Below are 16,075 nucleotides of genomic sequence, written 5' to 3' on the forward strand. Positions count from 1 at the left end.
GAGACTTAGCTTGCGTGTTTTAATAATAATAATATCAATAATAATAATAATAATAACAAAAATGATAAAATCGGTTTTTGTTGGATTGTTTGCCAAAGTACCTGTAACAGACAAAAAACAACAAAAGTTCCATAAAATACGTATTTCTGACCGGATTCTGCTCCATGTTTAGTAGAAAAGCATTTTTCCAGTTCGCATTGAAGCGACAGTGTTTTACGTCTTTTGTTTTACTAATATTGTATTGTCTAGAATTGGTCACATTGTTGTTTTAATTACAGAGCGTAGCAAATTCAATTCAGTGAAACTTTTGCCGTGTTGCTTCGTGCAAGGAGGAGTGATTAACACAACGTTTTGTGATATTTTGGTTAAGAATTTAGTTTTAATGGTTTGTGTGCACGTGTTTGGTTATCTTGTATAGCAGACCGCTATCTGACCTCTTTTGTTAGTTCCCTATTTCGCCGCTGCAGTCGATTCTGTGGTGCCATCTGACAGCAATATTGAGAACGAAGTAGAGAGTTCCTCGACGGGATCGGTAGGTACTACGCGCCAGCACGGAAGAAAGCTTATTTATTATATCGATTTGTATATCAAGGCGACCTTTGGGATTCAGTGTAAACGAGAGTTCTTAACAAGAAGCAAATATCCAGAGAACGACAATGAGGATCTAGTAGGTGGATTAAATTAAACGTCTTAATATACAATTTACATACAAATCAATTTTAAAAGCTGTGTTTATTGCCTCTCTTCGGGATGACCATAGAAACCTTAGTTATAACATTTATAATGACAGGACATTTTGCAGCAGAAGCCCAGTAGCTCTTCTGAAGTGATCGGATATTGAATTTTCAGTTTTACTACAGATTTACGGGAAATGCGTAATATCCTTCCATTTAAAAATCCACTCTAATTCGAGCGCTTGGTCGGCTGCGCGCGCGTCTAGTAAAGGCCATCCATTTTGCGCATGAATGGTGAGGACTTACTACAGTGACGTACTTCAGGCAGAGTCAGGGATCGGAAACACGCGGGTCGCATGCGACCCTCCCAACCTTGAATTTGTTTTGGTACATATCAAACGTAAGGTCAAACATATCAAAAAGAATATATTTTTAACGAAACAAAAAAAATATAGATATAGGATAATTGCGTTAATGCGCAAAAGCACGTTGTTCAGTTCACTCAATTGTATGTAGAAATACTGCAATTTCCCGTTTTAGATTGCGAACCAGCTATACCAGTTAAATAAATGCAGTTTCGCTTGTAGTCCATGACATTATTGCCCTCGATAAAGATACGAATAGCCATTGAGGTCTGTGTTAATGAAAAGGCGACCGATACCCGGTTTATGCCATAACATGCCGTGTACCTTGTAAAATATGTTTCTAACTCTTCGTGCCTCAACCAATGCTGCAGACATGAGTTCGAATTTTTCTTTTCTTTTCCTCAAAGTATTCCAGATGATGAAATATTGTATAGGTCTCTTCCATGAGCTTAGCCGTTGAAGGGGGTGCTACTGACTTAGGGCCGATTATACGTTTCATTTTGAAGGTTAATGTTTGGGGCAGGCAACGCGTGATGTCGGCGGGAAGAGGGGAACAGCCAGTATTTAGGTCGACCCTGGGCTATTGTCAGCAGAAAGCCAGCATACTCTACAGGCTGCTGTTGAAAGCAAGTTCAAGGGTAATGTAGAATGGAAGCAGTGATGATGGCGGTGGTGGGGGAAACGTGGGAGTGAAAAGTGGGGAGGGGGGGTAGCAAGAAGAGTGTGTGACGACCCGGTGGGGGAACGTGGCCGTGGGCTGGCAGTGGCGGGCGCATTCAGTAGTCAGTGCTAGGGTATGCTACGCGCGCAACAGCGGCAGCTGATGTGAGCGTCAAACAGTATCCTCGCCGGTCTGGGATTATATTGTGTTCCGGTGACTCATGTGATCTCTTGTGGTTTTTATTAATCAAAGTGGTGTGTGTCGTTAGGTTATTAGTGTCCAGTAGTGAAAGTGAGAACAGTCACAATCCGGAAATGGATGACGAGTTACCCATATTGAAAGGGATTTTAAACGGCGATGTCAAATACCACAATGCACGTAGGTATTTCTTGTGTTTTGATGTTTGCAGTGTTCTGAAAGTTTTTTAATGCATAAAGTTTGTGTCGATCATATTCTTAAACACTCTTCATGGCTTGTATATGTGTTATTTAGTACTGCGTTTAGATTTCTCCACGAATGGCGTAACTTAATCAAGTTATTGGAATGTACAGTTTGATCTAAAATATGGGTTTTAGTTGCATTGGAACCTGTATCAAATATGACAGTTCAGTGACAACCGTTTCAGCTACCAAAATGTAAAGTGTGGTGGGGGGGGCGTGGGGGGCTTTATTATTAAGTGAAAACATGACCGCCGGCCTGGAAAACGCGCAGCTGTAATCGTCTCGGCGGCGTCACTTTCTATCGGCTGACCCACTCACTGATACCCACCAGCCTACTTTCATATTGCCTGCCACAGCGTGTGAAAGTGAATCTCGCTGACCGGGTTTTCGCTTTCTCTTTATGTACCCTACATACAGCACCATAACAAATACAAATTTCAGCAAGTGAAACCGACAATTTTTTTATTCTCCCTTTCGTTTCCTTTGATTTATGCCAGACAATTGAGCTTATTGGTTAAGAAGTCTGATGGCTTGGTGGGAGGGGCCGATACACGTATAGTTTGATGGGGGATTTTAGGGCGAATTGAGGACGATTGGCACACCTGTAGCATCAAATGCAATAAGAACAGAGAGATAAACATAAAACGTTGTCATTCTGTTCTTATAAATTTTGGTGTTAATAGAATGGGATTCGTAAACGATAATTTCGGATGGAGTGTACTGTCACTTAAAACCGTAATGTAAAGAACCCAACTATTGTTTTTATTGATCGTTTCGGCATGGTAGGAGGGAAATGGATCAAATTACCTTGTGCAGAACTCCAGTTTTGTGGCTTTCCTGGTTAGTGTAACACACGCGGTTTTGTTGACCGGAATTTCACGTAAATGGTTAGTAGCGAAGTTGCGTTTATACTTTTTGGGGTGGCTGATTCAGAAGGGCGCGTGTAGTTTGGGGGTGGCTGTAACGGTTGTCTGCTAGAGGCAGATGTCAGATGCAGCAGCTGCACTCGGCACGCGTCTCCCCGGGTCGGTCGTTGCCACTTTGTGCTACATAATGAATGCGCCGTGCACCTGGTTCGAATTCAAACACCGGGCTGGCCAACAGCAGTCATTTTGACTTTCGAATAGAAATGTCGTTAAGGCTTTAAACCCATTTTGGTCCCTACAATGCAGTGCACAAGTTGTCTTCCGGGTCCCGATATTTTACACCAAGTGAAGTTTACTGCTTTGAACTTTAATATAAAACCACATAAATTTACAGAACAGGAACCAACATTAATAAAGAGAGTAATGGAATTTACTCACTAATTTTCTACCAAAAAAAAGAAAGCATTGTCTTCGTTTTATCTCTTACATCTTAGTAAATAAGTTGATGTACAAGTAAAACGCGGAAAGAAATGGATGTTTTGTCGTAGAAATAGTCTTGAGTTTCGTATACTCTTCAACTGATAATAATTAGGGGGACTTGTGAAGTGCGTACAAAACTTTTCTTGGTATGCCTGAAGGAAGGGACCTCTCGGAACACCTGGCTTGGGTGAGAGGATAATATTAAAATGGATATTAGGAAAAATTTGGTTAGTGTGGCGTGGATCGGATTCATCTGGCTCAAGTTAGTGCACGTTTTTTTTAACACGATAATTAATCTTCCTTAGAATGAGGGCAATTTCTTGACTGCTATTAGCGTAATTTTATGGAATATGAATGGTGTGTCTGCGTATTATAAGCACATCACCATTTTCTGCTTACGTGCGTACATGAAAGATATGAATATATTTTATTTTAAAGTAGTGGTGTGTATTTACACAGGAGAGGATAGAATGTGGTATAAGATGTCTACGGTGCCAGAGGAAACTGCTTTCAGGAAGTAAAAACATTAGTAGTTTTCTTGGTTTTGATGTATCTGACATTTCGGAGGAACCAATCACCAGATCCACTTCGCTACCGATGGAATTTCAGTGACAAATGTGCTTTGGTTTTGGATGTTAGGGGGGGGTTTAACGTTTGTACACGTGATTGTTGCGAAGTGGATGATTGACCGGGCTTTTCTGTCTCTCTGGTTTCAGCCGTGCGGTTTGGACGCGTGCCGAAGCGTGAGAAGGCGCGCATTTTGGCGGCGATGCAGCAGAGTTCAAACTCGCGGTCGCAGGAGAAGGCGGTGGCCGCAGAACTTGAAGATGAGCAGCGTCTGCTAAGCACGGTGATCCGTGCTCATCTTGACACGTGCGACTTTACACGGGACAAAGTGGAACCCATGCTGGTTCGAGCCCGCGACCAGCCGTCCTACACCGCATGTCCGCCAACCCTGGTGAGTACGTTTTCGCTCTCTTGTGCTGGCGTAGGATCGCAGTGAAAGTTATTGCGTGGTGTGTGAGCGGAGTGGCAGGTGGCGCACTCAGTTCCACGCTTCACGTTCTTTGCGGTGTTACTTTGTGTTCCACGTGGTCTTGTAGGTGGTTACCAACGTTTTTGATGATCCTGCTACCCTCCATCTTCAGGGTATGGCCGTCGTCTCATTGTGTCAGAACCAAGTATTCAGTAATATAAATGTCCACACCGTGAAAACCTCAGATCTTGAACGCAATTCTTCATAAAGTTGTGTAAGTGAGATATTTGCGTCATTGTAGTTTTGATATTGCGTTGGTGAATTTACGTGGTGTATGGACGTAATACGCGCTAAGAAGTAACGTAGCCCTAAGAAGTTATTTAAATTTTGTTGCTTTTTCTGAACGGCGTTCCTCCTTCGAAATAGGAAAGGTTTAGCGGACAATAACGTGGGTGTTCTTGGCCTAGCCAATGAGCCTCGACTCTTCTAATCACGAAACCTTGGTTACATATTACCCGCGTGATCATCCACTTGCGGAAACGACATTGTGAACGCGACCTTGTGGCTATTTACTCTTGGCATTATCTTTAATGAGCATTGCAAAGCAACCAATTTCCCCCAACAGCGCGCAGACCTTGTCACCACTAGTCGATTCTCTAAAATAAATAATCTTTGGTCAGAACTGACATAGACAAATAAATCAGCTCGCCCGAATAATGACGTCGTTGGCCGTGTGGCCGGGCAGATTCTTATTCGTGAAGAGAACGGAAAAATGTAGCACAAGGTCAGACGTTGTGTGAAGATGTGTTTACTGTCCCAAGGCTGTAAGCTAGTTTACTTTTGTCATTTATGGAATCATGACTTATATTCCGTAACTTGGGGCTCGTGCGTTAGAAATTAAAAGAGCTTTTTAACTGCGCACATTTGTCTTCTTTCTCGTCTGTTATCTAAAGGCGTGTATGTTATCAGTTGGGCGTGAAACTTTGTCTTCGCGTAAAATAGTAACGCAGTTGGTATTTGAGGATGTTTCAGAACAGAATTTTCGAACCAGAGAGAGACTTAACTGAATGCTTGAGATATATCTGTCCACCGAGGGGACTTTAGGACGATGATGTTGGTAGTACGTATGGGAGAAATGAGAAATGCGTATAGAATTCTACTATGATAACCGGAAGGAAATTCGTTACTGCGTGACGGGGATCTAGATGTAAAAATATTAAACCCTCATCGCCCCGATGGTGGAGGCAGTGAGGACTTGTGTAACATCGGTAAACTTCTACCAGACAACGCGGTGCTACAACCCTGAAGGCAGCCATCTTTATGTTGAAATGGATCTCGGAGGGCAGGGACAAGCGTTGGTGATATGAAAATGTTGAGGGAGGAAGTTGAGGACGGAAGGAAGTGGGGTAACCACGACACTGAGAAGGGTAACTCGTCAGGCAATCTAGCAGGGGTCAGAACAAAGGCACGACTATTACAATATCCAGACTGGCTGACCTTGCGAGATACTGTGGGCAAGCGGAAACATTCAAGGTTGCAGCACCAGATAGAGACAGTGAAAACTCGCTCTATCTCTATCTCTCTCTCTTGTCCGTAGTTGTTTTTTTATTATCGGGTTTTCTTTCTCAAGGTTAATATAATGGTGAAATGTCGTGCGTCATCAGTGTAAAGTGTAAAGATGACACGCGGCAAACCAACATGACACTACAGTCCATATCGAAATTCGTTCTAAAGCTCGACTGGGTGCAGCTTTGGGATATCTGAATTAATATGTAACGTCGCCGCGGAAATGAGAAGGCTGTGAAGTGTGAATAAAGGAGCGTGTTGGTGTTATGGCTGTCCTACGGAAGGAAGGTTTGTTAGCCACGAGAATTTTGCCTTAGATCTAATAAGGTCAGGTGACGTGTTAAAAATCGTGGCCTATCTCATAAAACGTGGGGTTTGTCATCGGTAGTCGGTCTGTGTGTCTGGATTTCCGTGCATATGCGAACGTTACAGGAGAAAACTACTTGTTTTTTCTTCTTCAGTTTTTGATCTCTGTCCAAGAGATGGTAGGGGGCAGGGACCTTGAATTAAGTTGCTCTTTGGCTGAATCGAGGTTGCCAAATGGAATTCGTGGATTTTTTTTTTGAAGAAATTCTTATTCTCGCATTCATTGCGTTTATCGAATTTTAGACTACAAATGCGTTATCAAGATGAAGTATACTAAGTATACAAACGTTTTATTGCCGGACCATACGTGAAGAGATATTTGAGGTTTTCATGGCAGAGTTTAGACTGTTATCTGGGTTTTTGCGCTGTTGCAAACGTGAAAAAACATGCTGCCAACCCTGAAGACGGAAGGAACATATTTCCCCCAAGCTTGGTGCAACACGCTGTTGAGGTCACAACGAGTTAACACCCACCACGCACTGTGAATCGAAATTGTGATTTTTTTTTTGTAATTGGATATTTACTGCTAGTGTAAAGAGCTTTGTTATTTTCTGTCATGTGGAAAAATAGAATCGGCCTGACCTTAAACTCTTGGAAACCTGCTTTATAGCACGCACATGTCAGGCTTATTGATCCCAGTGCTTCGTGTAGGTAAGATAACCTTGCCTCGCACGTAAGCTGGCACGGTACTGTACGCTGGGCAAGCAAAGGTCACATCCTCTGCCCGGTTTAGTCATTAGATCTGTCTCACTCTTCCCCTGACGTCAACACGCGGCTCGAGTTACAGCAGGGTGGATAGGAATGTGCAACCTGTGAACGACCGCTGCTGCCTCGGTCTTGTGACAGACTGAAATATAGCGTCTGCTTCCAAAGTAAAGTTATCTAGAGTTGGACGCTCGGAGACTAGACTGAAGCTATGGCTGACTGGGTGGGAATGTCCCGGTTGCTCCAGTAGACAGGCCCAAACATTCCTTGCTCGGTTTGTTGACTCCGTGGCAGATAACATTCGCCCCTTATGATGTGTACAAGGGCATTAAATACTTATTTCTCCAACTTTATCAGCGTGAGGGGTGCTCAAAATTTGTATATCAGATGGCACAGGGGATCCAGGGGAAAAACAGTTAGGCTTTTTCTTGAAGGCTTTTATCCAAACAAGTTTCAATCGTGTTTTTAAAATTAATTCGTTTTTAAAAGTTTTTTTTCGCGCTTTATCTAACGGACGGGTACGTTTGTGTTATTGTTGCAGGCATGCCCATTAAACCCAAATCCACAGCCCCTGACGGGTCAACAAGAACTTCTACAAGACTTCTCAAAGCGGTTCTCGCCAGCTATCCGCGGTGTCGTAGAATTCGCGAAGCGCATTCCCGGCTTTGCGCTCCTGCCACAGGACGACCAGGTGACACTGCTCAAGGCTGGCGTATTCGAGGTTCTCCTGGTGCGCCTTGCCTGCATGTTCGACGCTCAGGTGAGTTTTTTTTATGTGCATCTCGCGGGTTAATCTCGAGTGTGCATAGTTGCCAGTATAAGTAGCGACTGAATTGAATCATGATCAGATAAATACGTTGAGTTCTATCTTCGTTGCAGACGAACAGCATGATCTGCCTGAACGGGCAGGTGCTCAAGCGAGAGGCCATCCACAACAGCTCGAATGCGAGATTTCTTATGGATTCGATGTTCGACTTTGCCGAGCGGCTAAACTCACTAAGATTGTCGGACGCCGAAGTCGGTCTTTTCTGCTCGGTGGTGGTTATCGCCCCAGACCGTCCTGGTTTACGCAACACAGAACTTATTGAACGAATGCAGAGCAAGTTGAAGGCGGCTCTGCAGCTCGTGGTGAGTCAGAACCACCCGGGCCACGCCAACATCTGTCACGAGCTTATGAAGAAAATTCCTGACCTGAGGACGCTCAATACGTTGCATTCGGAGAAACTGTTGGCCTTCAAGATGACGGAGCAGCAGCAACAACTTCAACAACAGCAGCAACAACAACAACAACAGCATCTGTGGGGAGGACCAGCAGAGGAGGAGAGCAACAGTAAGAGTCCTGCGGGTTCCTCATCGTGGTCTTCGTCCTCTGACGTCACAATGGACGAAGCGGTGAAGAGTCCTCTTGGCTCTGTATCCAGCACAGAGTCGGTCTGTTCTGGCGAAGTGGCTTCCCTCACGGAATATCAGACTAACCATCACCATGTTAGCCATCAAGCGTCCAGTACACCGCTCCTTGCAGCCACTCTGGCTGGTGGCATCTGCCCTCATCGCCATCGTGCCAACTCTGGCTCAACTTCAGGCGATGATGACATGGCTGGGCTCCCTCACCACACCCATGGCTTAACCATCACCGCTGTGAACGGACCCCCTACACGCCAACCCTTAATACAACAGCATCATCACAGATTCCAGCGGAAACTTGATTCTCCCAGTGATTCTGGTATTGAATCTGGAACTGAGAAACTAGACAAACTTACTGGTGGTGGAGGAAGTACTGGCAGTGCACCGACTTCAGTATGTTCCAGTCCAAGGTCATCACTTGAAGACAAAGACGATGATAAGCATCACAGTGGAAATTCTGGAAACAACCACATCGATGACATGCCAGTGTTGAAACGCGTTCTTCAAGCACCGCCTCTTTATGACACAAATTCCCTTATGGATGAGGCTTATAAGCCGCACAAGAAGTTCCGTGCGTGTCGCAACAAGGATTCAGCTGAAGCCGAACCAATGGTGGTTCAAGTATCGCCTCCCCCACCCCCCCATCCAGTTCAACCACAGCATCACTCCTCACCACAACTCCACCTGCATCTGACTGCAAATACACAGCAGTCATCATCATCTTCGTCGTCGTCCTCATCATCCTCCTCCTCCTCCTCCTCCTCAGCAGCATCATTACTATCCAGCACACATTCAACCCTCGCGAAGTCATTAATGGAAAGTCCTCGAATGACTGCAGAACAAATGAAACGCACCGATATCATCCACAACTACATCATGCGTGCAGATAGTCCAAATCCAATGGCCATCGAGTTTCCCCCATCGGCAACATCCCCCACTGCAGCAGCGTCCACAACGACAGCACCGGGTTATAAGATAACCAATGGGAACCTTCTTGTCTGTGCTGGCTCGACGCACGGCTCTGGCTACCATTACATTCCTCAGCAGCAACAGCAGCAAGTGGTCGGGCGGTGGCAGGGTTCATCGGGATTCAGCAATGGTGCCAGTGTCATTACCACAACCTCAGGGCGAAGTGCTCCTCCACCACAGACATACGTTCTTTTGCAGAACAGCTCCAGTGTTAGCCCGCCTGTCCACCATGCAGAACTGCAGCAAACAGAGTTCTCAAGAATCTATTTCCATCCTAGTAACGCATTATCACCGCATCATGCATCATCGTCAGCATCACCGTCGCCTCTGCCTCACCGGAAGACGCCACCTGCAGTAGCATCCTGCCCCACATCTCCTTCATCCAACGGTGCAACGCCGTTAGTCATATCTTCACCGAAGATGATGGAACTCCAAGTGGACATTGCCGACTCTCAACAGCCGCTCAACCTGTCCAAAAAGTCTCCTTCACCTTCTCCTCATCCGATGGCATCGCCGGCAACGACGGTGACGCACAAGGTCGTCTCGCTGGAGGCTTGAGCCAGATCACCGGCCCAATGGACGACCGATGGACTGTTGAGATGGTGCAACAGACTCATTACCACCGACTGCGTGATAGTACAAAGCCAAACCCTGAAGCCACTGTGACGACAGTGATTCAAACATACCAAGGTGTGAACTGTTCAAGATGACGTTCTCTGTTCCTGCAGTCGCCACCGTGCCAAGATACAAAACTGTCAGCAGAAAGTGGCGTGGACAAGCTGATTTACGTTTGAGCGTGGGAAAACGAAAAGGAACAAGCCGATTTAGGTTTGGGCGTGGGAAAACGTAACAGAACAAGCCGATTTAGGTTTGGGTGTGAGAAAAAGAACAGACACGTAGTGCGATGGACAGATAATGAGACCGGCAGCAACACGTCTTTAATTCCAGAAGATCTTGTTCTGCTATAAAACCAGTTTTAACTGATGGTGCCACTTTAACTGTATTACAAACCAAATAATTTATTATTTAATTAATAATTATTAATTCTATGTGTTGTTGTGTGAAGTTTATTATTATTATTACTATTATTTAGTGTCAGTCTTAGATAATGTTATATTCTGATGTTGTAGTCCGTTTTAGAAGCCGTTATAGGGCCGTACGTAACTAGTTTGAAGAAAATGTTTCACTTTTCTCGTCATCTTTGTACAAGACTCGCGTCTAACGAGTTGAAATTCCCGCCATTGTAACTCAGGGATGAATGGATATTTCTGGGATGGGGATGTTTGGTGGTTGGTAGAGAGTAATAGTTTGGGTGTCAAGGGTTGGAATGGTGGAAGGCAAGTTTCTGAGCTTTGTAAATATTGGACCAAAGGTTAGGTTATGTTTGGTTAGGCAGGTGTTTCCGTTTTCTTTTACGTTCGTCTTGTTGTTCGCGCGGGGGGATGAATGCGGCAGCATAATCAGAACGGTTTAATAATTACGTAATTTGTTAATGCTTGTTAATAGTTGAGGCATTTTCCCAGAAAAATCCAAGATCCCTCGTTTGCAAATTTTTTTATAAAAAAATGACAAACAATCATTAAATGGCTATTTATAAAATGGCATCGTGCACCAATCCTATTATATTGTATGTGATATATTTCTTTTTAGGGCAGTGCATTTTCTTTTTTGTGTGTGTAAAGTAAAAATGTTATTGTATATCTCCCCCCCCCCCAATACATTTGTAAAAAAGAAATGTTTCTTATTTTCATTGTTTCGCTGTATTACGCAGTCGCATATTATAGCGAGGAGTTAGTTAAAAATAAGGATGTTGCAAAAACCTCAAAAGTTTTTGAGGGAAATGAGACTGAAGGGAGTGTACGGCATCTGATACAAAAAAAAATAATATATATATATATATATACGTACATTATGTAACGAAGGAGCTATATCCCCAATTCTTTTTGTATTCGATAATCTTCCTGTTTTGGAGGATTTTTTTTTCTAATCGTCGTTCTATTGTTCCATGATGTGAAATTTGAAAGGTTGGCCAGTAATTGTAGCCCATCTCATTTTCAAAATAACCTTTTTACTGTGTGTTACCCAATATATACTAATAAGAATTTACAAAAAAATTTGCTATTATTATATTAAAAAAATCAGATGTCCGTAACTTCCTATATCTTTTTTTTCTTGTTCTTCTTCTTCTTGATCTTTTGCTCGCTCTAAGTAAGAAGACTTGGTTGTTCTGCACACCCTCAATCAGCAGGAAACAAGATATTGATGTTGTTTGTATTAAAACCGCCACAAAATATTTTTTTGTGGCGTGGTATAGCTGTGTGAATCGGTTCGTTACATTGATGTAGTTAGCTGAAGAAAAAACGAAATTTTTAAAACCATCCAATACAATTGAGTGTCGTTTCCTTCCGTGTCCCTCCTTGCATTTATTTTCCAACACCGAACAAGCAACCTCTCAGATCCGTGGTCTTTGAATTTCGTAATGGTTGCTTGGTCAGGATGGTACATACAACTTGTAGCGATGTAGTTACGACTAATTATCTTCTACTTCAACATCTTTCTGGTTATGTAGTAAGTCATTTTACAGTCCCAGTGAAAATGGGGGAAATCTTTATGTGGAAGTGTACATAAAACATCATCGCTTCTGCAAAAAGAATTTCTCCATTAATTATGGTGTGTGCTTGTATGTAATTTTGTAAGCTTGGGAGTTTGTTGAGGTCGTCAGAATAAACTTTGTCTGGTGAAACATTCTTTTTTGTTTATATATATATTTCCAAATACGTAACATTCCTATTTTCTATCATCCATTTTGAACTCAGAAATTCACTTTTAAAGTAAGTTATTTATTTAGGCACAAATGGATTCGGCACAATACAAGTGTAATTCTTCAGGTTTCTTTTGTTTTTCGACGAAGAAATCCCCATTGTCCGTTAAAATTCTTTGTTCTGATCAAGTGAGACCATTTGTATACATTCGATTATTTACAGTGGGTCTACACGCTGAAACTGCAGTAAAATAGGATTTCGTTCCTAACGTCAGGACAGAAGACTTGCTTACTTTCTATGGAACATTCAATTGTTGATGGCTAAACATCCCGTACTGCTCACACGAGGCGAAGAGCCAGTAGGAAAATATCCCGTATTGCTCACACGAGGCGAAGAGCCAGGAGAAAAATATACCGTACTCCTTACACGAGGCGAGGAGACAGCGGGAAAAATTTCCCTTTAATTCGCTAGACATTAGTGAAAAACAAGTGAGCAGAACCACAGGCGTCTCGGTTGTAGAGTGTTCTTTCATTTTGAATTCATTAATGTATAATAAACCATATACGCCAAGGGGCATAAAAGAAGAGAAGTATTCAGATTACCTTAGGCTTATTTTTTTCCAGATAAAAAATATACCTAGTTTCTGCAGACTTTCTGAAAATTGGATTTGAGGTTCTCACGCCGTTGAGTTGGTGGCTTGGCTGTCTTTTGGGTTGTAGCGCCATGTAGTCTGGTATAAGTTCGCAGACGTTTCAGAGGTTCTTGCTGCTTTCAACATCAGGTCATTGATGGAGGCAGCGAAGACCTTTCAAACGTTGGTAGACCTGTACCAGACCACACGGCTCTACAACCCAAAAGACATCATATAATTTTAAGTTGCTTTGCAAGTCGCACGATGTCTACCACGTATAAGATAATATCATGAGACTTTCCTATAGTCAGAAGCGGAACCCATTATATCAAATAATAAACAGTCAAGTAGCACAGAGAAGCATAATATTGCGAACTGTGTATAAGGGCTGTTGAGGGGAGTGGAGGGGTGGAGAGAGAGGCTTCTAGTAGTTTCGGGGAAAGAGAGGGCGCTCTAGTAGCTTCAACCGTGCCGTTCTTATTCGACTGTCAGGTGATGTGTGTTGCCATTTTGTTCAACGCAGAAAATGTGATGTGTTTTGAAACTTCTGATTTTGCTTCTGAAGACGACAGATTGAAATGACACATACGACCAGGTACGTATGTTTATGGTCTTCAATAATTCTTAAACAACAAAATAGATTCTTTGTAATATTAGTTGTCCATATATAATACCAGTTAATGCCCACGAATATCGTCAGAGGTTACAGATACGTTTGCATTATGATTACAGCGATGTGGACGAAAGTGGTTGGAACATACCTTGCCTGGTTTTTCAGCCCCACGTATTTTTGTTTGTAGTAAGGAACAATTAAAATGGGTCAAATAACTGTTTCTGTTTATGGAACACCAATTTACATTCTTCTATAAGCCTATACCTTCATTCTTATATCAATTTTGTCGAATTAGGTACATGCACTGGCATGTAAAGAAATCCATTCCCTCTGCTTGAATTTTTCGAACGTATTTGTTCCATTAGTCCAAGTTTAATTGTCATATAAACTATTCTTAGTTCATTTAACGGTGAATATGTAGAACAGCCCTGATCATACCTAGAGTAGAATGCTAAGATGTATGTATGTATGAAAAAGCGTGGAAGGAATGTCAGAGCCTGTTTGTGGAAAGTAACGAGAAACTCCGGACCGAAATTCGAGCACTGTGAATTACAGTCATGAAAGGTAGGCTACTGCAGAACTTCTTCCCAGTCATTGAAATACACGAGGAAGCATTTGACTGCTGTGTAGGACAACACACGGGAAACGAAAGATGACTCGTGTGTATGAAAAGCGTAGAGAAATTTTGTACACATTCTACGAGACATATCGTGTCTCTCGTACAGGGGAAGAACATGGATTGAGGGTACTTGATAACACGGCTCTGAGAAGAATATTTAGGACTAAAAAAGAAAAACACAGGAACAGGAGTGTGCAGAAAATTACATAATGAAAACCTCTATCATGTTCCTTCATTGGCTGAGAGACTAGTAGCTTTTCACGAAGGAATGACGTTGTCCAGAGGAGTTTGATAGTTATTTAGCGACGATGAATTCGAAGTTCTAGCCAGTAGTCTTAAAGGAAGTGTCACTTAAGATAATTTATTTTAATATAATTATTCTTAACTTACGTTTGCACATACATACATCTACACACAGAAACAGGCGGTTACTTAGCATACTTGTGTATTCAAATTTAGGATCACGGAACCACAGATGTTCAGTTTTCGGTCCCCTATCCAGTTTTTTTTTCAAAGTAGAGTATTGCCAACGTCTGCCAATGAAATTCATTCTTGCAGATTCTTTACTTTTCGCGTTTTTCAGATCGTACTGGGAATACAGCTACAGCCAAGAGCTGATTGTCCTCGTGCCTCCTATGCTGTCACTTAGAAGTGTTTTAGGAGGAGACAGCTGAGGCCTGTTGGCTGTCTGTCCAATTCACGGTTACTGCTCTCCTAAGCCAGATTGCGGGGAGGGGGGGTGGTATGGTGCATCAGGCCCTCGAAGAGAGGAGAATGTGGTGTCCTTGTTGGCGATTTGTGGCTTACACGTGTGGCTTCACCACTCCGACGCGTTGCACAACGCGGGGAAAGTTATACACGTGTTATCACGTGGTTTAGATGTGGCCTACCTTGAATTGATGTAAAAAGTGAGTAAGGGCCAAAGAACTACAACAAGCTTTTCTGCTCGAAGATATTTTACGTCAGTTTGATGGCTTTTTCTGTGTTTTTATAACACTTTGCATAACGTACCTGAGGAATTAGCTTTTTTTTTTTTTTGTAGTTGGTGATGATTGAGAGTATAGGATTTTAGAATCTAACTGTTAGAAATGTCAGTTTGGATGCTGGTATTCTGAAGTGTTAGTATGCGACTAGAAGATTACTTGACATAATATTAAAAATCGCTGCCGGTAGGCTACCTGCATAGATTGATGTTAAAAAAAGGGAGTTGTGGAGAATATTTGGGCATAATGGGGGAGACGTAATGTGAGGATGAAGAATTCTGTATGACGAGGGGCTTCATAATTGATCAGGTGAAGGGTGTAATTAGCATGCATTAGATAGATGAGAAATGCATATAAAATTTTTATCGGAAGACCTAGGTTTATCGCAAAGAACATATTTGGAAAATACGTGTACCCCAATTTTGAAGGACACATTTTTCTTGTTATATCACAATGTTGTAGATTTCGGCCAGGAATTTTTTATAGCCTACGCATTGGTTTTATACAAAGCTAGTGCAATTCTAAAAGAGAAATTCTGTTGAACCCTTACTCTCAGTTAAAACAGTTAAGTTTTTACAAATCGTTGTCACAGTTATTAAAATGAAAGGCCCAGACACTAACAGAAATTGTCATCGGTGCTGTAATAAAAATACAGCGTCACTTGGTCATAAGTGGGGAAAAATGGAAGACAATGTCAGTGTTGTTGGCTACTTTTTTATGTTTCGGGACAACTTTCAGACGGCAGCTAATTAATAATCACGGCGGTGTGAACAAAACAACTGCAGAGATTTAATTCCGTTGAACAAAAATAAAAAATAAAAAATGAGTAAAATAAAATTATAAAACTAAAAAAAATTAAAACAAGAAATACGACGTATATGACAATCCTCAAATCATGCTGTCCCAGCTGGCCTTATTTTAAGAGCATTTACGTTCTACCGGGATAGCTCAGTCGTTATAGTGACTAGCTACTGGCTGGACGACCGGGGTTCGAT

General features: G+C 42.4%; 2 protein-coding genes across 5 annotated transcripts in view; both read left to right on the plus strand.

Moving 5' to 3' along the window:
- The window catches only part of Eip75B (Ecdysone-induced protein 75B), a 175,575-nt gene extending 163,356 nt beyond the window's left edge, over positions 1-12,219 (plus strand). For 3 of the 4 annotated variants that reach the window (XM_022082375.2, XM_022082377.2, XM_022082376.2), the window contains exons 4-6: positions 4,203-4,444; positions 7,641-7,859; positions 7,979-12,219. In XM_022082375.2, the coding sequence (XP_021938067.1) occupies positions 4,203-4,444; positions 7,641-7,859; positions 7,979-10,030 (2,513 nt within the window). In that variant the 3' untranslated portion in view covers positions 10,031-12,219. Of the gene's footprint in view, positions 1-1,801; positions 2,079-4,202; positions 4,445-7,640; positions 7,860-7,978 lie in introns of those variants that run through there. The other variant, XM_022082378.2, reaches the window with a different exon arrangement.
- Positions 12,220-13,321: 1,102 nt separating this feature from the next.
- The window catches only part of LOC110836844 (dehydrogenase/reductase SDR family protein 7-like), a 342,155-nt gene continuing 339,401 nt past the window's right edge, over positions 13,322-16,075 (plus strand). The window contains exon 1 of the mRNA XM_087351515.1: positions 13,322-13,460. The gene's annotated coding sequence lies outside the window, so the exon portion shown is untranslated. The remainder of the gene's footprint in view (positions 13,461-16,075) is intronic.

The sequence above is a fragment of the Zootermopsis nevadensis genome, unplaced genomic scaffold, assembly GCF_977971745.1.
Source record: "Zootermopsis nevadensis isolate Lab colony 2312 unplaced genomic scaffold, Znev_1.0 Znev_ptg000019l, whole genome shotgun sequence".
NCBI classification, from domain to species: domain Eukaryota; kingdom Metazoa; phylum Arthropoda; class Insecta; order Blattodea; family Termopsidae; genus Zootermopsis; species Zootermopsis nevadensis.